Source organism: Bubalus kerabau, chromosome 2, assembly GCF_029407905.1.
Source record: "Bubalus kerabau isolate K-KA32 ecotype Philippines breed swamp buffalo chromosome 2, PCC_UOA_SB_1v2, whole genome shotgun sequence".
Taxonomy (NCBI): Eukaryota; Metazoa; Chordata; class Mammalia; order Artiodactyla; family Bovidae; genus Bubalus; species Bubalus kerabau.
In genome coordinates this window covers 181471743-181494656 of record NC_073625.1, presented here as the reverse complement: position 1 = coordinate 181494656, position 22914 = coordinate 181471743, and the positions used below count along the sequence as shown (strand labels likewise).

At 38.7% G+C, this 22914-nt stretch overlaps 1 protein-coding gene and 1 pseudogene across 2 annotated transcripts in view; one reads left to right on the top strand and one right to left on the bottom strand.

Annotated features, from left to right (window-relative positions):
* Nucleotides 1-1102: 1102 nt before the first annotated feature.
* Nucleotides 1103-22914, bottom strand: part of RYK (receptor like tyrosine kinase) — a 113827-nt gene continuing 92015 nt past the window's right edge. For both annotated transcript variants that reach the window (XM_055569646.1, XM_055569647.1), the window contains exons 14-15: nucleotides 3041-3177; nucleotides 1103-1534 (exon numbers count right to left, since the gene is read on the bottom strand). In XM_055569646.1, coding sequence (XP_055425621.1) covers nucleotides 1423-1534; nucleotides 3041-3177 — 249 coding nt within the window. In that variant the 3' untranslated portion in view covers nucleotides 1103-1422. The remainder of the gene's footprint in view (nucleotides 1535-3040; nucleotides 3178-22914) is intronic.
* LOC129642915 (geranylgeranyl transferase type-1 subunit beta-like) lies at nucleotides 19677-22127 on the top strand (annotated as a pseudogene).

Sequence of the window (22914 nt, the reverse complement as noted above, 5' to 3'; positions counted from 1 at the left end):
TAAAGCTCCTTTTAACAGCAGCAAAAGCCTTCACCTGCTACGTACTCACTCTACTCTCTCGTGAGGATGGGAGCAGAGGCAGGCACCTGCAGGCCTAGCTATTAACATTTAAGAGGCCCATCCACCTCTGCCTTAGGCCAACTATAGCCAAGCATAAACACATATACCCTGAATTTAATGGCTCTGGAGAAAAGCTTTAGCGTTTTAATACTGTCCTGTAATAATAATCTCAACTTTTTATTAGAACCCGGTGGCTGAATAGAGTCAACTGCACTCGTGTTAGGGCTTGGGAGCCTGAGTGAGACATGCATGAAACAAAACAGGGTATCCAGCTGTTGTGGGTTCAGAGACTTATCAGACACAATCAATCATTCATTATGAAGAACATTTTCAATACTATCATAATATAAAACAAATATTTTAATTTTTCAAGTGTTTTCTTTAAAAAAAAAAAACATTTTATACTTAAGTCAGCCTTGAAAATAAGCACAAAATCTACCTGTTTACACTTTTTAACTCACAACAATTCAAGCACCCATTCTGTGCATAGCACTATTCTAGGTGCAAGAAAAGGGAGTCTTAACTATAAAAACAGGATTTCACTTTCTGGAATTCTGTTATCTCCTTTTCCAAAGAGTAAAAATAAATAAAATCACCATTGTTTACAGTTGACCTGCCCCCAAGCCCACTCCTGGTTCTCAGAAATGCTAGGTTCTGCCAAATTTGAGATGTTTCAATGAACTCAGTTCCTACTTCCCCCAAAATAAGAAAGCAGAACCCTTTTTCATTAAAAAAAAAATTTAAAAAGAAACAATTTTCCATGAAAGGCCAGTTTCTATTTCTAGTAAGTATTTTTCTTTTTTCCTCTCTAGCTTTTCTTTAAGTTTTCTTCCTCCAACATTAGGTTTTCCTGTACAAGGCAAACCAACATCTTTTTGTGTTTTTCTTTTCCTACGAAAAAGTACTGCATCTTGAAGACAAACCATTCCCAAGACTGGTGACATTAAAACAAACAAAAAACTTTAAAGGTGAATCACCTACATTGATGAAGTAAAAAAATAAAAAGCAGTTGGCACTAAGATAGCTATTCCAAATATCCATGTTTAAACAATTTTAAAAACTGTTTATTTATTTTGTAACAATGTACCCTAGTCCAAAGTTAACTATGTTTAAAAAAAATTTTGGCCAAAAAATTTACACAAACATTTTCAGTTCAATCTAATAAAAGTGATATCTAGAAAATATTCCGTATCATTAAGTCTGTCTTATAAAGTTCAAATTCTAAAGCATTCCTAAGGCACGGTGTTCTGGAAGACAAATGTGCTTCTGTGGCGCTGCGTGACGTATGTGGCATCCAAGATTGGCTCCAAGCAGGCCCGGCAGGCACCTTCCTCCTGACGCTGTGAGACTGTGACGGCAGAGTCAGACATAGGCCCCCAGGGCTGCATGGAACTCTGTGAGACACTGGACCAGCTGCTGGAACTTGGGCCTCTCCTCCGGATCTAAGGCCCAGCAACAAGCCATCACGGCAAATCTGCAGTGACAAAACCAGAAAATTTGCCTATTGACGATATACAGGGTTGGCCAAAAAGTTTGGGTTTTTCCACAAGGTGTTACTCTTAACCTTTTGATCAATATGATACCAGCTACGTTTTCAGTCTAAATGTGGGTGTGGAGAGGAAGACATATTAAAAATCAATCTCTTCGCAGAGCAAAAATGAGTTATCTGGACATTACATGTGGATTTCAATTCTGAAACATGTCAAAATATACCAGCAAGTAGAGATTTTATGTAACTATTTAAAACACAGTCAAAATAATAATCTGCTTTATCCTGCACAGTTAATTCTTGAAGAACACAGGGGTGAGGGGAGCTGACCCTCTGCACAAGTCAAAAATCTGCATATAACTTACAGTCAGCCATTCATATCCCCAGTTCCTCCACATCCACAGACTCAACCAGCCACAGGCTGTGTGACACTGCAACATTTATCACTGAAAAAAAATCTACATGGAAGTGGACCTGCAGAGCTCAAACCCACACTGTTCAAGGGTCAACTGTATGTAAGCTGTGAGAGAAAAAACTTGGAGGAAGAGGAAGCTGTAACTAAGCTGTAAGAACCCTGGATCTATAGTAAAATCTATACAAAGCTGCCCCCTCACCACAGTATAAAAACCTCAGGGGATTCTGGAACTGAGACTTAATCACTGTGCACTGCATCACCCCTGAAGAGCCTCCTGCCCACTCTGATCCCATTGTATGGGAAGACTAGCTATGTGGTAAAAGCGGGAGACAGGAGACATTTCACTCACTAGACCAGAATGTCTTCCTTACACGTATATCAATTCACACCAGCTGGCAAGGCCAGATGGCAAAGGGAAAGGCTCTATATAGAAGCAGAAGAGGGCATCAGAGGATGAGATGGTGGGACGGCATCACCAATGCAAAGGACGTGAACTTGGGCAAACTTTGGGAGATGGTGAAGGACAGAGTTCTGGCATGCTGCAGTCCATGGGGTTGCAAAGAGTTGGACATGACTGGGTGTCTGAATAACTAACAGCATGTTCAGTGTTTTCTCACTATGCAAATGAGTATCTTGGATTAATCACTACAAATATGACACAAAAAAGTCCTAATGTCAAATGCACTCAAGAGTGAATGAGTTTGGCTGACTTTGTGGTTTCTCTGTGTGCATGCTCACTTAGTCGTGTCCAAGTCTTTGTGACCCTTTGGACTGGAGCCCACCAGGCTCCTCTGTCTATGGGATTTTTCAGGCAAGAATACTGGAGTGGGTTATCATGTCCTCCTCTTCCTCACCGAAGGATTGAACCCGCATCTCCTGCATTACAGATGGATTCTTTACCACTGAGCCATCAGGGAAGCTTATGGTTTCTCTACAGGATTATAATTCAAGTCCAAAGAGGTATGATTCTCATAAGAGTAGTCTCTGTATTAGTATGGACACCTGTTCTTATTGCTTTCATCCAATCATTGTAAATGAAATCCAACCCATGTCTTCAAGCCCAGAAAGAAACTTACAGTTCATCAGGACAGTTGATTGGCTGGGCTATCCGGTAACCGTCTTTCAAGTATGCGGCCATCTCAAACGGGTCGATATCCACGTAGGGTGTCTGCCCCAGAGTCATGAGTTCCCACAGCGTCACTCCAAAGGCCCACTGAGAAGAAGGGCAGCAACACCATGAGGGGGTATTTAACACAGTTGTCAGAATGCTGCTACTTGTGGCCAGGTACGGATAAAAAATAACAAATCAATCAACTCTTGACACATCCAGTTAGTCGATTCTCTTGTTGAACAGAAAAGAACACTTCAATGAATGCATCCTTTAATATGAATATTATTATTGTATATTGTAAAGTAATTAGAGCCACTGGAAAGAATTATTGTTGATTACAAGCCCCACCACTCAAAATTGTTATTTCTAAAATTTTCCTAATATTTAAATGTGTTACTTTAAATACCATGGCTAGCCTGCATAGTTGAGAAGTAGAAAATGTAAATCGTGTAAAATACAATGTCATGGATTTTTACTATATTCAAATAATTTAAATTAACAGAAATTCAGGAAATTTCAGTATTCGGGAAGAATATCTTTCAACCTTGCTTGAGTAAAAGACCAGATTTATTTAAAATCAACACGTAAACTATTGGTAGGAGCAGAAATCATAAGCAGTGGCAACAGTGCTTAGTCATGGTCCAACCGGGCTCCTCAGTTCAGCTGCGGCTTCTGGGGAGGATGGAGGGCATATGGGGAGTGCCTGGCAGGAATATGTCTACATGCAGCTGCTGCCATGAGGCAGGGAAGGACTCAGACTGGGATACCCACTCATCTGCTACCACGCGTGAGCCTTGAGATCAGGAGAGCTGAAGGTGCATAAGGAGGATGATATCTGTGTACCATGCTATCATGTTTATGAATCCCTTCAAGCTCTAGACTTTCTTTTTTCATTTTTTCTCATTTTTTTCATTTTTCCTTCACAACAAACCTGGTAGCCTGATATTACAGATGAGGAAACAGGTTCAAAGAAATAACTTGCAAAAAATACACTTTTTATAAGTGATGGGGGGAAAAAAGGAAAGGAAAAAAGAGGAGAGGAAAACACAAGAACTGGTCTGTTTAAAACATTTAAGCACAATGCATTAAATTTTAAGCTATTTTTTTAAAAATAATAAAATCTAGAAATATTATCTAAAGTATACAGATTTTTAAAAGATATATTAGTGAACAATAGCTTTATTTCTTATTATAATCTAGACAAACAAGAAAACAGTAGAATGGTATCTTTTAGAGTATTTTTTAAATTGTCGAAGAATTCTATAGTAAGCAAAAATATACTTGAAACATGAAGACAAAATACAGGTTTTCAAACAAAAGCTGAGAGAATATGCCACTGGCAGACCTACACTGTGAGACACATGAGAATAGTTCTTCATGTGGAAAGAAAAAACACCGATGGGAATTTGGATCTAGTCAAAGCATGAAGAAGGCTGAAAACATATGAACCAGGTATTTTTTCCTCATTTAAAAATTTCCTTAATAGACTGTTTAAAGCAAAATCCCATGTACTGTGGGGTTTATAATAGAAATGGAAGTTTTAGGTTGATGCAAAAGTAACTGCGGTTTTTGCATTGCTGAAATTTACCATTTGATACTGGAATACACTGTTAAATAAATGTCGTTATGTCATACATCATTTTAACGTACACTTATTTATTTTTTTTGCTAATGACTTATTACTTGCTGTTTCATATTTATTTTAGACTAGGGAAATGATGTTAGATAAAAAGCAAATTCGAGGAGTTTTCTTATTCAAGTTCAAAATGGGTTGTAAAGCGGTAGAGATAACTCGCAACACCAACAACACTTGGCCCAGGAACTGCTAACAAATGTGCAGTGCAGTAGTGGTTCAAGAAGTTTTGCAAAGGAGACAAGAGGCTTGAAAATGAGAAGCGCAGTGGCCGGTCATCGTCAGTTGACAACTACATGAGAAGCTGCTGGAGAACTCAACATGGACCATTCCACAGTCATTTGGTATTTGAAGTAAATTGGAAAGGTGGAAAACTTGGTAAGTGGGTACCTCATGAGCTGACCAAAAATCAAAATAATTGTCATTTTGAAGTGTCATCTTCTCTTCCTCTATGCAACAATGAACCATTTCTCAATTAGATTGTGACATGCAATATAAAGTGGATTTTATACAAGAACCAGCGATGATCAACTCAGTGGTTGGACTAAGAAGCTCTAAAGCACTTCTCAAAGCCAAACTTGCACCAAAAGGTCACAGACATTGTTTGCTGGTCTGCTGCCTGTTTGATCCACGACAGCTTTCTGAATCCCAGCAAAACCATCACATCTGAGAAGCATGCTCAGCAAATCAATGAGATGCACCAAAAACTGCAATGCCTGCTGCTGGCACTGGTCAACACAAAGGGCCCAATTCTTCTCCATGACAACGCCAGACCTCACGTCACACCATCGATGCTTCAAAAGTTGAACGAATTGGGCTACAAAGTTTTGCCTCATCTGCCGTATTCACCTGACCTCTCACCAACCAACTACCACTTCTTCAAGCATCTCTACAACTTTTTGCAGGGAAAATGCTTCCATAACCAGCAGGAGGCAGAAAATGCTTTCCTGAGAGTTTGTTGAATCCCAAAGAATGGATTTTTACGTTATAGGAATAAACAAACTTATTTCTCACTGGCCAAAATGTGTTGATTGTAATGCTTCCTATTTTGATTAACAAAGATGTGTTTGTGTCTAGTTATAATGATTTAAAATTCATGGTCCGAAACCACAATTATGTTTGCATCAACCTAATAAAATGTATGTCCAGAACAGCATAAAGGATGGGTAGGGATGAGTGAAAACAATGTATTGTAAGCTGCTTATATTAAATATGAAGTAGCATAATATTTGAAAGCAGGATGTGTACATTGTAAATCCTAGAACAGGTTTCTTAACCTCAGCACTACTGACATTATGGAGTGACTGAATTTCCTTTGCAAGAGGCTGCCTTGTGCATGGCAGGATGTTTAGTTCAGCAGCATCCCTGGCCTTCAGCCACTAGATGCCCCAAGTAGTGATAACTGAAAATGCCTCTAGATACTGCCAAATGCCCAAACCCCCAGGACAGAGGGTACAAAATGGCCCCCAAGTGAGGAAACCCTAAGCTAGACTGATCAAAGAAAACAAAAAGATAGAACCAAAATGAGGAATAAAAAAGGAAACATCATTACAGACCCTACAGATGTCAAAAAATATTACAAGTAGCTCAACTTTATGCCAATAAATTCAACAACTTAGATGAAATGAACAAATTCCTGGATATACACAAATTACCAAAACAGACACCAAAAAAGAAAATATATATAGCTCAGTAATGTTTTTTAGAGAAACTGAATTCACAATTTAAAATGTTTCCACAAAGAAAACTCTATATCCAAACAATTTCACTGGGTGAGTTCTATTAAGCTTGAAAGAAAAGAATAATACAAGCCTATTATTCGTTTGCTAGGGATGCCATAAAAAGCACCACAAACCAGGTGACTTGAACAATGGTATTTATCTCACAGCTCTGGAGGCGAGAAGTCCAAAAGCAGGGTGTCAGCAGGGCTCTTCTCCCTCTGAAGCCTGTAGGGGTGAATCCTTCCTTGCCTCTTCCTCACATCTGGTGGTTTGCCAGCAATCCTAAGTGTTCCTCAGTTTGCAGCTGTAGTACTTCAATTCCTACCTCTATTTCACATATCATTCTCCCCTTGCAGGCCAGTGTCTCTTCTTATAATGACATCAGTCATACTGGATTAGGGTTTACCTTAATTATGACTTCATTTCAACATTATATCTCTAACAATTCCAAAAAGTCACATTTTGAGGTAAAGGGGTCAAGAGCTTCAATGCATCTTTTGGGGGAACACAACTGAAACCACAGCACCATCATATACAAACTCTTTCAGAAAACAGGGGCCGATGAAACACTTCTCAATTCTTATTTAGACCAGAGTTATCCTAAATAACCAAACCAAAGAGTTAAACTTTTTGGAACTTAATATCTTTTTCATTAATTGTTACCACTAGGTAGAGCAATGGCCATCCTTGAGATCTATACTTTGGGAGGAGGAAAGAGAACAGGATCAGATGCAGATGGGTCTGTATTTTTAAGATCTCCACAGAGACAGAGTCTATTGAAATTTCCATAAACTTACCAGTTTAAGAGTAATATTCTATTCTGCTTAAAAATGGAAAAATTATTTCAAATTAATAAAGTTAAAAGAAAGTGCCAGCTTACACACAGGTATTTGTCTGCCTTTAAACTTTATATGGCAAATAGATGGGGAAACAGTGGAAACAATGGCTGACTTTCTTTTTCTGGGCTCCAAAATCCCTGCAGATGGTGATTGCAGCCGTGAAATTAAAAGACGCTTACTCCTTGGAAGGAAAGTTATGACCAACCTAGACAGCATATTCAAAAGTAGAGACATCACTTTGCCAACAAAGGTCCATCTAGTCAAGGCTATGGTTTTTCCAGTGGTCATGTATGAATGTGAGAGTTGGACTATAAAGAAAGCTGAGCACCGAAGAATTGATGCTTTTGAACTGTGGTGTTGGAGAAGACTCTTGAGAGTCCCTTGGACTGCAAGGAGATCCAACCAGTCCATCCTAAAGGAGATCAGTCCTGGGTGTTCGTTGGATGGACTGATGTTGAAGCTGAAACTCCAATACTTTGGTCACCTGATGCGAAGAGCTGACTCATTTGAAAAGACCCTGATGCTGGGAAAGACTGAAGGCAGGAGGAGAAGGAGACAACAGAGGATGAGATGGTTGGATGGCATCACCGACTCGATGGACATGGGTTTGAGTGAACTCCGGGAGTTGGTGATGGACAGGGAGGCCTGTGTGCTGCGGTTCATGGGGTTGCAAAGAGTCTGACACGACTGAACGACTGGACTGAACTGAACTGAAACTTTATATAAACTCTATTAATAATGACAGTAATTAGTCAATGCAATGATTAATTTTTAAAGTAGTGTCCTATTTCCACAGGGAAAGTAGTTCACTACACAGATGGAGCAGAGCCCTTACAAGATGAGACAGATCTGTTATTCACTCATGGGGGCAGCAGCTGTGGGGAAGGAATAATCAATCCAAACAACCTTGGAGGAAGAAACAATGAGAATTGGTAAGAACTGGATGCTGCCACTTCAGTAACCCCATCCACTGACAAGAGAAGTTCTAACAACTTCTGACTGTAAGACAGTAATGCTGGTGGTATCTGTGACCTAGAGTGTACACAGGTAACAGTGTAACATATATAAGCTTTAACAAGTACTTCTTTCACATTGTTTTGTCCATATTATCACTAAGCACCATCTACAGTTCCTGTATTACAAATTGCAGCACTAATAAACACCAAAAAAAGAACAATAAAGCCAAATGGAAAGTTGCAGTTTCATTTCCTTAGAAGCTAACAACAACACAAAAAGTGATTAATGTTGGCTCACCAACCCTCTTTAAAAAAACAAAAAAAATCAAGACCAAATAGCACAAGGACGATTTGTGGAAAATTTGTTCTCTAAAGTCTTCTGATAACTGAACTATTTTAAATTTAGACAGACATTCTATAATTTCCACTTGTTTGATGTTGTTGGAAAGGGGGCAGTAAGAAGGTCAGGCTGTTTTCCCCCGAGTTTTATGTAAAATGTATTGCTATGTCCATTTAAGGAACATGTAGAGAGTAACAATGTTTTTCTATTTCTCTTAATCCTCTTCTCCAACTTGTGTTATTTTATAGCTTAATACACAAAAGATATAAAATACCTTTTCTCACTAATAACATGTGATGTTCACTAACACACTGATGTGACTTGTCAACAGGTATATAAATAAAATTCTTTTTTACTCTTTGATAGAATGTTCACTAATGTTGGGACTATTCAGAGATTTTCATTTTGTTACTTCAGGTATTTATAAAGCAAGGCTGATCTCAATATATTATATATGATGAGAAAAAAAATTTGTCCAATTCTGAATGATCTCATCTGACCACAGTAGAGCATCAAGTGTTCTATGGCTAAAAAGTCTGTTAACACTAGAAACTTAACATCCTTTTTTCATATATGGAAATAGGTTCAGATGACCAAAGTAGCATTAATTTAATCTGGGACAAGTGCTTTCCAAGCTTGAGTAATAAGAAGAGTCACCTGGAATGTTTGTTAAAAATACAGATTCCCCAGCCCCATCTTCATACTTTGGAGGCCTAGAAAGTCAACATTTTTAACAGATATTTAGACTCGTCTATCTTTAGACCTAGAGATCCTGCAAATTTAGGAAATAGTCTTAGATGAGGTAGCAGTGATGGTCAGACAGCAAAGACAGATGACAGTTTTTATTTTTACTGTAGTATGGCCAACATATAATAAACTGATTTGCTATATTCTCACACATGTATATTTATACCTCTGAAACAAGTCCCATAATCTAGACAATAAACAAATCCATCACTTCCAAAAGATTCTTACAGCTCTAATCCTTTCCCCCTCATCCTCTCCACTACCACCCCTACTATTTCCAAATAACAATCTGCTTTCTGTCATTAACATTAGTTTGCATTTTCTACTGCATGCATGCTAAGTCACTTTAGTAGTGTCCAACTCTTTGCAATCCTATGGACTGTAGCCTGCCAGGCTCCTCTGTCCATGGGATTCTTCAGGCAAGAATACTGGAGTCGGTTGTCATGCCCTCCTCCAGGTGGATCTTCTTGACCCAAGGACTACAGAATTTTACATAAATGGAATTATTCAAACTGTACACCTTTCCTAGCTTCTTTCACTCAGAATAACAATTCTGAGATTCATTCATGATTGTAGCATGTATCAACTTTTCATCGTTGAACAGGATATGAATAAAGCTGTTTTTACCTGTTGATAGACATTTGGATTATTTCCTGGTTTAGCTACAAAAACAAAGCTGCTATGGATATCTATGTACAAGTATTGGTAAGGACACATGCTTTCATTTACCTAGGAGCAAAATGACTCGATGTGGTATGTATATATTTAACTGTTTAAGTAACTGCCAAACTGCCTTCCAAAGTGAATGGACCATATTACATTCCCATCAGCAGTGTAAGAGAGCTACCATTTTTCCATATCCTTGCAAACACTTTGGTCTAGCCACAGTAACGGGTGTGTAATAGTATTTCATTGTAGTTTTAGTTTGTATTTTCCTAATGACTAATGTTAATCATATTTTCATATGCCTATTTGTCATCTATGTATCTTCACCGGTGAAGCATCTGTTTAGATATTTTGCCCCCCCCCCTTTTTTTTTTACATTGAGTTGCTTTTTTTTCCTTTTATATTTACTTATTTGGCCCTCCAGCCTGCATGTGTGATCTTAGTTCCCCAATCAGGGATGAAACCCAAAACCCCTGCATTGGAAGCACAGAATCTTAACCACTGGACTGCCAGGGAAATCCCTTAGGTTGCTTTTTTATTACAAGTTTCCCCTGCTGTCTTAAAGTAGAGCATTCCTATGAAACAGTTTATACACTGAAATGGTATAAAGTGAGGCAGTAATTACTTTAGGACCAGTTTACTAACACATACACAATATAAATCAAGATAAATCACAGATGTTCACAAACACAGTTAAGAGCTATGGTGGCTTGATGCTGATATGCTAAGTGTAGTGCCTGGGTAAGGAGCTTGGCAAGGCCACTCTTGGTTAGGGTAGTTAGGGTGAGAGATGCCTCTATAATTGCTGCTGCAAAACACTTGAAAGCTATTTTGATTTTTACCTTTTTTTGTAAAACCAAAATTCTCTTTGGATTTCTCTTGGTTTGTGAAAATCCGTATACTAACAAAGGTCTTTTGTAAAAGCAAAGTCACATAAAGCGAACTTCTGAAAAGTGGGGAATGCCTGTATTGAATGTCTAGAGTTCTTTATATATTCTGAAAATTTGTCCTTTACCATAGATATACGATTTGCAAACATATTCTAAGTGTGACTTGTCTTCTCATTCTCTCAACACAATTTCAAAAAGAACAAGTTTCAAATTTTGATAAAGTCTAATTTGTTCTTTTACAGATCTTTACTTGGTGTTTTATCTAAGAAATCTTTGCTTAATGAAAAGCCCCACAGATTTTCATCTACTGTTCTCTTCTAGGAGTTTTATAGTTTTAGGTCATGCATGCACTTAGGTCTGTGATTTACTTTGGGGTAACTTTCGTACATGGAACAAGTTATGAATTGACGTTCCTTTTTTTTTTTTTCCTGGTAGCTGGATATCCAGTTGCTCTAGGGCCATTTACTTAGAAGATAATCCTTTCTTCACTGACTTGCCTTAGCACTTCTGTTGCAAATTAACTGTCCATACATATGTAGGTCAAGTTTTAGACACTCTATTCTACTCCACTGAACTACCTATCTTAGTGCCAATACCAAACTGTTCTGATTATTGTAATTTGAAATCAAACCCATAATGTCCTTTTTTCAAAGTGTTCTGTGAAGTGAAAAGTTATCTTTTCATATCAATCTTATCAACTTCTACAGAAAACATTTAAAGTCTGCAAATATTTTCTTTGAAAATGTGTTGAATCTATAGATCAACTTGGAGAACATCTCAATATTGAGTTTTCTGGCCAAAAAACAAGGTACGGCACTCCATTTATGTAGGGTGTTAATTTCTCTCAACAATGTTTCCTAGTGTTCATCATAAAAATCTTTCCCAATTTTTGTCATATTTCTAAGAATTTCATACATTATGCTATTTTTTTTTCAAAAAACTCTAATATCTGATTTTTATTAGTATATAGAAATACAACTGATTTTTGAACACTGATCTTATATTTTTCTAAACTCATTTTTCTAAATTTTTCTAAACTCATTTACTCAATTTTCTTCATAGACAATTAAGTTGTCCACAAATAAAGTTCCTTTTTCTATCCAATCTTTTCTTGCCTTTTGTTTCCTTTTCTTGCCTCAGTACACCGGCTAGAACCTTGAGAACAATACTGACGAGAGTAGGCGTCCTTGTCTTGTTCCTGGTATTAGGTAAAACGAATTCAGCCTTTAAGCATTAAGTACAGTAATAGCTATAGTGTTTTGTTTTGTGTAGATGCCCTTTACCAGACTGAGGAATTTCTGTGTCTATTCCTAGACTGCTAGAAATTTTTATTAGAAATGAATTTTGGACTTTTTTCTAATACTTTTTCTGCATCTACTGAGATGATCATGTGTTTTTCTTTTTTTAGTATGTTAATATGGTATATTGCACTGCTTGATTTTTCAAACGATAAAAAAGCTTGTATTCTTGGGATAAAGTTTATGTGGTCATAATATTATTTTAAAATATACTTATGGAGTCTAAACTTTCAATTTTTACATTTGTGACCATGATAATGATATGTAGTCTTCTTCGGTGATGTTTCAAGGTACTGCTGACATCAGAGAATGAGTTATTAGCGTTAGTCGCTCAGTCATGTCAGACTCTTTGTGACCTCATGGACTATACAGTCCATGGAATTCTCCAGGCCAGAATACTGGAGTGGGTACCCTTTCCCTTCTCCAGGGGATGTTCCCAACCCAAGGATCAAACCCAGGTCTCCCGCAATGCAGGTGGATTCTTTACCAGCTGAGTGACAAGGGAAGCCCCAGCATGAATAGAAAAGTATTCTCTCAACTTTCTGAAGGAAATTGTATAGAATTTGTATTATTTCTTCCTTAAACGTTTCAAGGCATTCACCAGTGCCCCAGTTTAATACAGACCTAAAGTTTTCTTTTGGGGCAGCCTTTTAACTAAAAATTAAATTTTGGGGAAATTCCCTGGCAATCTAGTGGGTAAGACTCTTGAGCTTTCACTGTTGACGGCCTAGGTTCAAGACAGTGCAAGCCACACGGCATGGCCAAAAAAAAAAAAATCATCTTTTAAATAGATATGGGGTATTCAGATTATCATCTTTTAGGATTTTAAATAGCTCTGCTGGAATTCCATCACCTCCACTGGCAGTGGGGGAACTCTGTTTTAATTATTTTCCTTTAGCAGGTATTCCATATTTACAGAATTGAAGTTGATAATGTGTGTTTGTGCACACACATGGGCATGTGCCTTTGGGGGCATTTATTTATTTTTTTTTTTAAATTTTATTTTATTTTTAAACTTTACATAACTGTATTAGATTTGCCAAATAGGGGGCATTTATTTTAAGATCACTCACACCCAGCAGTGTTAGTCTTATCCTTGGAGAGCCGCATATATAAAAGGATCTCAGAAGGCCTCACACTGTCCTCTTCTACCCTCTATTTCCATGTTGAATCTTCCTATTTCTCTTTGTATTACTCGCTTTGTCAGACTTCCCTTCGGAGATCCCATCTGCTCCCTCGACTACAGTTGTTATTTATGAGTAAATGATTTATTAATTGACCTTTGTGGCCTAAGGTGTCCCTCTTAACTATTAGATACATTGCATAGATATCTACTGTGCTTTTGTACCCAGGGCCCATGTTTCTGAAAATGTCAGTATAATCTTTGCACTGTGAAGATGCAACTCAATTGACGACAACAAGTAGACTGTCTGGTTTGGGGAGAAAACATGATTGATTTGCTATAGGGCATGTTGAGTTCAAGATACTGATGGGTGGAGTGTAGGTCTGGACTTCTAGAAAGACACAGAAGCAGGATATTATAAATTGGGCATCAGCTTCATGAAAGTGGTGACTGAATAAACAGAGAGCTTATGGTTCTCAGAGGTATAAAGAAGCAAATAGAAAGAGAAGAAAGCCAAGAGAAGAACATAGGGAATGTTGACTTCTAGTTAGTGAGAAAGGAAAGATGAACAGTGAAATAAAGCAGAAAAGTAAGAAGAGAATCCAGAGAATGCTGTGTCTCAGAAACCAAGGAGGGAAATAATTTCAAGGAGATTCTAGTCTCTAAACATACCTGCAATGGTCAGAAAGGATGAAGAAATCATTGGGGGCTTTTAAACAAGCAGGTTTAGTAAATCAATAAAGATAGATATGATTGTCATGGCCCTGTGGGAGATGAGAAAGTAGAGACAATAAATAGATTACACTTTGAAGAAGTTCAGTTATGAGGAGGAGTGGAAGGATTGTACCTTAATGGGCTGGTAAGAGCGAGAGGTTTTATTGTGTTTTCTTTTATTGAGTTTGTTTGGGTTTTAGGCAAGGAAGCAATAGGAACAAAGAAACTGGACATATGATTACTGGAAGAGAGGTCCAAGCAATGATAGGTGAATGGGCCCAGAAATCCAGGTAAAGGTATAGTTTGGCATAGGAGGAGGTATACCTCGTCTGAGATGGGATTAGAGCAAGAGATAGGAGAGAGAAGGTACAGAAAATTCTTAAAGAAGGATCTCTCATTGACCTGTGGGACAACTTCAGGTTGCTGAATATATTTGTAAGTGGGGTCCTCAAAAACATGCAGTGGAGATATGGGGCAGGGAACAGTGGACAGAAAGAATGATGAAGAAATAGCAACTGAAATGTTTCCAAATTTGATTAAAATTATAAAGCAACAGATCTAAGAGCTCAACAACCCTCAAACACTATAAGCATGAATAAATTTACGGAATATATCAAATTGTTCAAAACTACTGATAAACAGAAAATCTTAAAAGCTGCCAGAAAAAAGAATGTTAATATACAGAGGAACCAAGATACTTTCTCAAAGGAAGCTATTCAAAGGGGAAGACAGGGAAGCAACATCTTTAAACATCTTCAACATCTACTGTAAGAAAAATATCCAGCTAAAATATCTTTCAAAAAATGAAGGAGAAATAAAGACTTTTCCAGAAATAAAAAAGCTGAAAGAATTTATCACAAGCAGATACACACTATAAGAACTGGTAAAGGAAGTCCAATAGGAACCAATAATGTCAAATGGATATATGGCTCTAAAAGAGGAACAAAGAGTACCAGACATAGTAACTGCATGGGTAAATATGTGCAACCTTTTTTTTTCATTGCTTAAATCCTTTAAAAAGATCATTGAACATATTCCCATGCCCTTTTTACAGTAATTGATAAAACAGAAAATCAGTAAGGATATAGATTTGAAAGACAGTATCAACCATCTCGATCTAACTAACAATTATAGAACATTCCATCCAACAACAACAGAATGTGTATTTTCAGGTCCACATGGAATATTTACTACTAAGGTGGACCATATTCTTGACCATGATGAAGTCAAAAAATTTAAAGGATTTAATTCATGCAAAGTAGGGTTTTGTGAATACAATGGAATTTAGAAATCAGAAACAGAAATCTAGAAAATCTTCAAATATTTAGAAACTAAATAATACATGTCATCCAAATAGCTCATGTGTCAAAGAATTAATCAAAAGGAAAATTACAGAGTACTTAGAACTGAATGAAAATAAAAACACATTTCAAAATTTGTGGGATGCTGCATGTATACTATTAAACATAAATATTAGAAAAGAAGAAAAGTCTTAAATTAGTGACTTTCATTTTCACCTGAAGAAACTAGAACAAGAAAAAATTAAAGTCCAAGTAAGTTGGTGAAAGGAAATAATGAAGATTAGATGGAAGTCAATGAAACATGAAACAGAAAAATTAGTGAAAACAATTCTTAACTCTGAGAATATCATTAATGATAAATCTTTTGCCAGATTAAAGGAAATAAATGTTATAAATTAACAATATAATGAATGAGAAAGGTGATAGCATTAAAGGTTCTTACAGGTGTTAAGTAGTAAGACAATATTATGAACTTTTTCTCAATAAGTTTAGACACTCAGATGAAATGGACAAATTCTTTGGAAGATAAGAATTCTCAAAGCTCAGTCAAGAAGCAGATAATCAGAATGTTGTTCAGCTGCCAAGTCATGTCCCTAAAGACTGCAGCACACCAGGCTTCCTTATCCCTCACCATCTCCTGGAGTTTGCCCAAGTTCATGTCCATTGCATTGATGATGCTGTCCAGCCATCTCATCCACTGTCGCCCTCTTCTCCTCCTGCCCTCAATTTTTGCCAGCATCAGGGTCTTTTCCAATGAGTCAGCTCTTCGCTTCAGGTGGCCAAAGTATTGGAGCTTCAGCTTCAGCATCAGTCCTTCTAATGAATATTCAGGGCTGATTTCCTTTAGGATTGACTGGTTTGATCTCCTTGCAGTTCAAGGGACTCTCAAGAGTCTTCTACCGCACCACAGTTTGAAAACATCAATTCTTTGGTGCTGAGCCTTCTTTATGGTCCAGCTCTCACAACTGTACGTGACTACTGGAAAGACCAGAGCCTTGACTATATGGATGTCTTCGCTTTTTAACATGCTGTCTAGGCCTGTCATAGCTTTCCTGCCAAGAAGCAGTCTTTGTCTAATTTCATGACTGCGTTCACCATACACGGGAGACCCAGGTTTGATCCCTGGGCTGAGAAGATCCCCTGGAGAAGGAAATGGCACCCCACTCCAGTATTCTTGCCTGGAAAATCCCATGGACGGAGGAACCTAGCAGGTGACCGTCCATGGGGTCGCAAAGAGTCAGACACGACTGAACAACTGAACTTCACTTCAGTCACCATATGCAGTGATTTTAAAGCCCAAGAGGAAATCTGTCACCACTTCTGCCTTTTCCCCCTTCTATTTGCCATGAGTGATGGGACTGGATGCTGTGATCTTAGCTTTTTAATATTGAGGTTTAAGCCAGCTCTTTCACTCTCCTCTTTCACTTTCATCGGGAGGCTCTTCAGATCCTCTTTGCTTTCTAACCATTAGAATCGGTATATCTGAGGCTGTTGGTATTTCTCCTGGCAAACTTGATTCCAGTTTGTAACTCATCCAGTCTGGCATTTCTCAGGATGTGCTCTGTGTACAAGTTAAATAAACAGGGTGACAATAAACAGCCTTGTACTCCTTTCTCAATCCTGAACCAGTTGTCCCATACAAGGTTCTCTAACTGTTGCTTCTTGTCTGGCATACAGGTTTCTCAGGAGAAAGGTAAGATGATCTGGTATTCCCATCTCTTTAAGAGTTTTCTACAGTTTGCTATGATCCACACAGTCAAAGGCTTTTAGCGTAGTTGATGAAACAAGAGGTAGATGTTATTCAGGAATTCCCTTGCTTTCTCTATGATTCAGCCAATGCAGGCAATCTTGACACCTGGTTCCTCTGCCTTATCTAAACCCAACTTAGACATCTGGAAGTTCTCAGTTCACATAATGCTGAAGCCTAGCATGCAGCATTTTGAGCATAACCTTACTGGTATGGGAGATGAGTGAAACTGTCCAGAGGTTTAAACATTCTTTAGAACTGCCCTTCTTGGGAACTGGAATGAGGATGGACTTTTTCAGTTCTGTGGCCACTACTGGGTTTTCCAAATTTGGAAAGCCTTCCAAAGGAGGCTTTACAAATAGCTGAAGAAAGGAGAGAATTAAAAGCAAGGGAGAAAGGGTAAGATATACACAACTAAATGTAGAGTTCCAGAAAATAGCAAGGAGAGAGAAGAAGGCCTTCTTCAGTGAACAATGCAAAGAAATAGAGGAAAACAACGGATCTCTTCAAGAAAACTGGAAATATCAAAGGAACATTTCATCCAAAGATGGGCACAATAAAGGACAGCAACAGTAAAGACCTAAAAGAAGCAGAAGAGATCAAGAAGAGATGGAAAGAATACACAGAAGTACTGTACAAAGATCAATATGCCAGCAGATTTGGAAAACTCAGCAGTGACAACCTGGAAAAGCTCAGTTTTCACTACAATCCCAACGAAGGACAATGTCAAAGAATGTTCAAACTTCCACATTATAGGGCTCATTTCACAGGCTAGCAAGGTAATGTTCAAAATCAAGCCAAGCTTCATCAGTATATGAACTGAGACCTTCCAGATGTACAAGCTGGATTTAGAAAAGGTAGAGGAACCAGAAATCAAATTGCCAACATCTGTTGGATCATAGGAAAAACAAGGGAATTCCAGAAAAATATCTACTTGTGTTTCACTGACTAATTAACAACTTTGTGTGGATCACAAAAAACTGTGGAAAATTCTAAACAGATGGAAATACCAGACCACCTTACCTGCCTCCTGAGAAACCTGTATGCAAGTCAGGAAGCAACAGTTAGAACCAGACATGGAACAACAGACTGGTTCCAAGTTGGGAAAGGAGTACATCAAGGCTATATACTGTCACCCTGCTTATTTAACTTATATGCAGAATACATCATGAGAAATGCCAGGCTAGATGAATCACAAGCTGGAATCAAGACTGCCAGGAGAAATATCAATAACCTCAGATATGCTGGGCTTCCCTGGTGGCTCAGATGAACTCAGTAAAGAGGAAAGAGTTCACCTGCGATGTGGGAGACCTGGGTTCCATCCCTGGGTTGGGAAGGTTCCCTGGAGAAGGGAATAGCTACCAACTCCAGTATTCTGGCCTGGAGAATTCCATGGACAGAGGAAATAGGCAGGCTACAGTCCATGGGGTCACACACGACTGAGCAACTTTCACCTTCACCTTCAGATATGCAGATGACATCACCCTCATGGCAGAAAGTGAAGAGAAACTAAAGAGCCTCTGGATAAGGGTGAAAGAGCAGAGTGGAAAAGCTGGCTTAAAATTCAACATTCAAAAAATGAAGACCATGGCCTCTGGTCCCATCATTTCATAGCAAATAGATGGGGAAAAAATAGAAACAGTGACAGACTTTACTTTCTTGGGCTCCAAATCACTGTGGATGGTGACTACAGCCAAGAAATTAAAGGACACTTGCTCCTGGGAAGAAAAAGTACAACAAACCTAAACAGCATATTTAAAAACAGATATCATTTTGCCAACAAAGATGCATATAGTCAAAGCTATGGTTTTTCTAGTAGTCATGTACAGATATAAGAGTTGGACCATAAAGAAGGCTGAGTGCCAAAGAATTGATGTTTTCAAACTGTGGTGCTGGAGAAGACTCTTGAGAGTCCCTTGGACAGCAACAAGATCAAACCGGTCAATCCTAAAAAGGTCAACCCTGAATATTCATTGGAAGGACTGATGCTGAAGCTGAACCTTCAATACTATGGCCACCTGATGCAAAGAGCGGACTCACGGGCAAAGACCTTGATGCTGGGGAAGACTGAGGGCAGAAGGAGAAGGGCTGACAGAAAATGAGATGACTGGATGGCATCATCGACTCAATGGACACAAGTTTGAGCAAGCTCTAGGAGGTAGAGGACAGGGAAGCCTGGCATGCTGCAATTCATGGGGTTACAAAGAGTGGGACACAACTGGGGGACTGAACAACAACAATAGATAAAACAAGAAGATAAGGGACAGGAAGTTCTGAAAACCACAGGGAAGGAGTTTGGATCTCTCTTTACCAGTTCTTTTAAGAGTTCACTCTGAAGATCAAAATATCATGAAGTAACATTCCTGGAAGTGGAGGCTTGAGTTAACTCAATTTTCATAGACATTAACTAAACAATTTTCACAAATTTCCAAAACTAACACTATGCTGTATTCAAGATATAGGTTTTATTAATATATACCCCTTTTTGAATATCCAATTTTTGAAGTTATAATATTCTACCAAGTTTAATTTTTCAGACATATTTTTAACCCCTTTCCAACTAACCACAGCTGAAACAAGTATCTATAGCATTGTGTTACTTTAAAAAAGCTTTACTGGCAGCAGCATGGCAGCCATGGAAGATGAGCGGCTGGATCTCCTATGGGACCAACACATGCAGTTCTTCCAGCGCTGCCTGCAGGAGGTAACTGGTGGCCACAGTGAGTGTGCAACATAGGTTGGTCCTGTGGAAAGGTGCTGTGGAGCCACGCAGCACCCTCAGGGGGGCTGCACAGCCACCCACCTGGCACTGTCTCTACTCCCTGCCAGCCTGAGGTCACCCATGCTCCCATGAGCTAAGGTGCAAGGGCTGAGGTGAGCAACTGACTATTGCATTTTTTGCACTCTCCATGCTTGAAACGTTGGACTCCTTGCATGTGGTGAACAGGGATGATATAATTGACTGGATTTACTCCCTGCAGGTCTTTCCCACAGAAGACAGATCAAATCTAAATCACTGTGGTTTCTGAGGCTCTTCGTATCTGGGTATTCATTCAATCCATCAAAGAATCCTTGAACAGTTCACCCTCACAATAGTGGCCACATAGCAATGACCTACATTGATCTTTCATTCCTAGTTATTCTTGGAGATTGACTTAAGGCAAGTAAATGAAGATGCTTGCTTAGCAGGTTAGAGAACCCTTCAGCTAAAAGATGAAAGTTTTTACCTGAAGGCAGTAAAAATGACATGTAATTTGTATACCCAGGCTTCAGCAATACGTGAACCGAGAACTTCCAGGTGTTCAAGCTGGATTTAGAAAAGGCAGAGGAACCAGAGATCAAATTGCCAACATCTGTTAAATCATAGAAAAAGCAAGAGAGTTCCAGAAAAACATCTATATCTGCTTCACTGACTACACCAAAGCCTTCGAGTGTGTGGATCACCACAAACTGGAAAATTATTAAAAAGAAGGGAATACCAGACCACCTTACCTGCCTCCTGAGAAATCTGTATGCAGGTCAAGAAGCAACAGTTAGAACCAGACATGGAACAATGGACTGGTTCAAAATCGTGAAAGGAGTACATCAAGGCTGAGTATTGTCATCCTGCTTATTTAACTTATATGCAGAGCATACCATGTGAAATGCCAGGCTGGATGAAGCAGAAGCTGGAATCAAGATTGCTGGAAGAAATATCAATAACCTCAGATATGGAGATGATGCCACGCTAATGGCAGAAAGTGAAGAGGAACTAAAAAGCCTCTTGATGAAAGTGAAAGAGGAGAGTGAAAAAGCTGGCTTAAAGCTCCATGTTCAAAAAACTAAAATCATGGTTTCTGGTCCTATCACTTCATGGCAAATAGATGGGGAAACAACGGAAACAGTGAGAGACTTTATTTTCTTGGGCTCCAAAATCACTGCAGATGGTGACTGCAGCCATGAAATTAAAAGACACTTGCTCTTTGGAAGAAAAGGTATGACAAGCCTAGACAGTATATTGAAAAGCAGAGACATTTCTTTGCTGACAAAGGTCTGTATAAGTCAAAGGTATGGTTTTTCCAGTAGTTATATACAGATATGAGAGTTGGACTATAAAGAAAGCTGAGTACCAAAGCATTGATGCTTTTGGATGTTGGAGAAGGCTCTTGCAAGTTTCTTGGACTGCAAGGAGATCAAACCAGTCAATTCTAAAAGAAATCAAACCTTAATATTCATTGGAAGAACTGATGCTGAAGCTGAAGCTCCATTACTTTGGCTACCTGATACGAAGAACTGACTCACTGGTAAAGACTCTGATGCTGGGAAAGATTGAAGGCAGGAGAAGGAGACAACAGAGGATGACATGGTTGGATGGCATCACTGACTCGATGGACATGAGTTTGAGCAAACTCCAGGAGATGGTGATGGATAGGGAGGCCTGGTGTGCTGTAGTCCATGAGGTCACAAAGTATCAGACACAACTGAGTAACTGAACTTAACTGTGCTTCTTGTATTTGCCATATACTCAACAATTGGTCTGGCATGGATATGAAAAAAGCCATCAACTATACTGAAAGTATGTCCTATGCAATGAGTTTGCACAGGGAGCTGGACTTAAATCTCATGGAGGGTCAACTTTTTGTGGCATTGCATCACTGTGCCTGATGGGTAAACTAGAAGCTTTTCCAGAAATAGCACTGAACAGGATGAAGAAGTGGTATATAATGAGACAACAAAATGGTTATCATGAAAGACCTAATAAGCCAAAAGATACCTTTTTTTTTTTTTTTTTGAGTGGGAGCAACTCAACTCTAAATTTCCAATATTCTAACTTTGAGGTAAACAAAAATTACATCTCATCAACTCAAGATCGACTCATAGGGGGATTTGTCAAGTGGCCAGATAATCATTTAGATGCTTTGCATGTACACTTTGGAATCTGTGGCCTGTCACTAATGGAGGAAAGTGGCATTCACAAAGTTCATCCTGGCCTGAATGTAAGCACACGGACTTCTGAGCGCCTTTGAGATCTCCATCAGAGCTAGAAAACCAAGGACTGTCTGAACAGTGCTCAGAGAATGTACACATCTCCACATGACTAACTTTGATTGGGAAACAGTGCTCAGAGAAGGTACACATCTCCACATGACTAACTCTGATTGGGGAACAGTGCTCAGAGAATATACACATCTCCACGTGATTAACTTTGGGGAACAGTGCTCAGAGAATGTACACATCTCCACATATTAATTCTGACTGGGGAACAGTGCTCAGAGAAGGTACACAGCTCCACATGACTAACTTCGATTGGGAGGGTAGGAAGGATTTGTAGCATAACTGTAGCTCAAGGCTAAAAACCATGTATAACCAAGTGTAGGGCTTCCCTGGTGGCTCAGTGGTAAGGAATCCACCTGCCATTGCAGGAAATGCACTTTCAGTTCCTGGGTTGGGCAGATCTGTTGGAGAAGCAAACGATAACCCACTCCAGTATTCTTGCCTGGGAAATCCCATGGACAGAGGAGCCTGGTGGGCAACAGTCCAAAGGGTCGCAGAAGAGTTGGACATGACTTAGCAACTGAGTAACAACATAACCAAGTGTGCTCTTTTTTAAAGAAGTAGAGTCTTACAACAGAATCTTGTGCTGATGTCACTCTGGAATATGGTCTTGAACCAGTAACCTCTGTACAGGTTCAAGAAAATCTCCATTCAAGTTGAACCACAGTGGACTCTTGTGGTTCTTAAATGTTTATACCGTATCTCTAAGTTCTGTGAGGCAAATTAACTATATGTACTGTAGGTTATCTTTAAAAAAAAAAAAATTCTTCAGTACAAAATTGTATCATATTATAAAATGTACACAAATCTTCAAAAGAAGTTAACAGTGT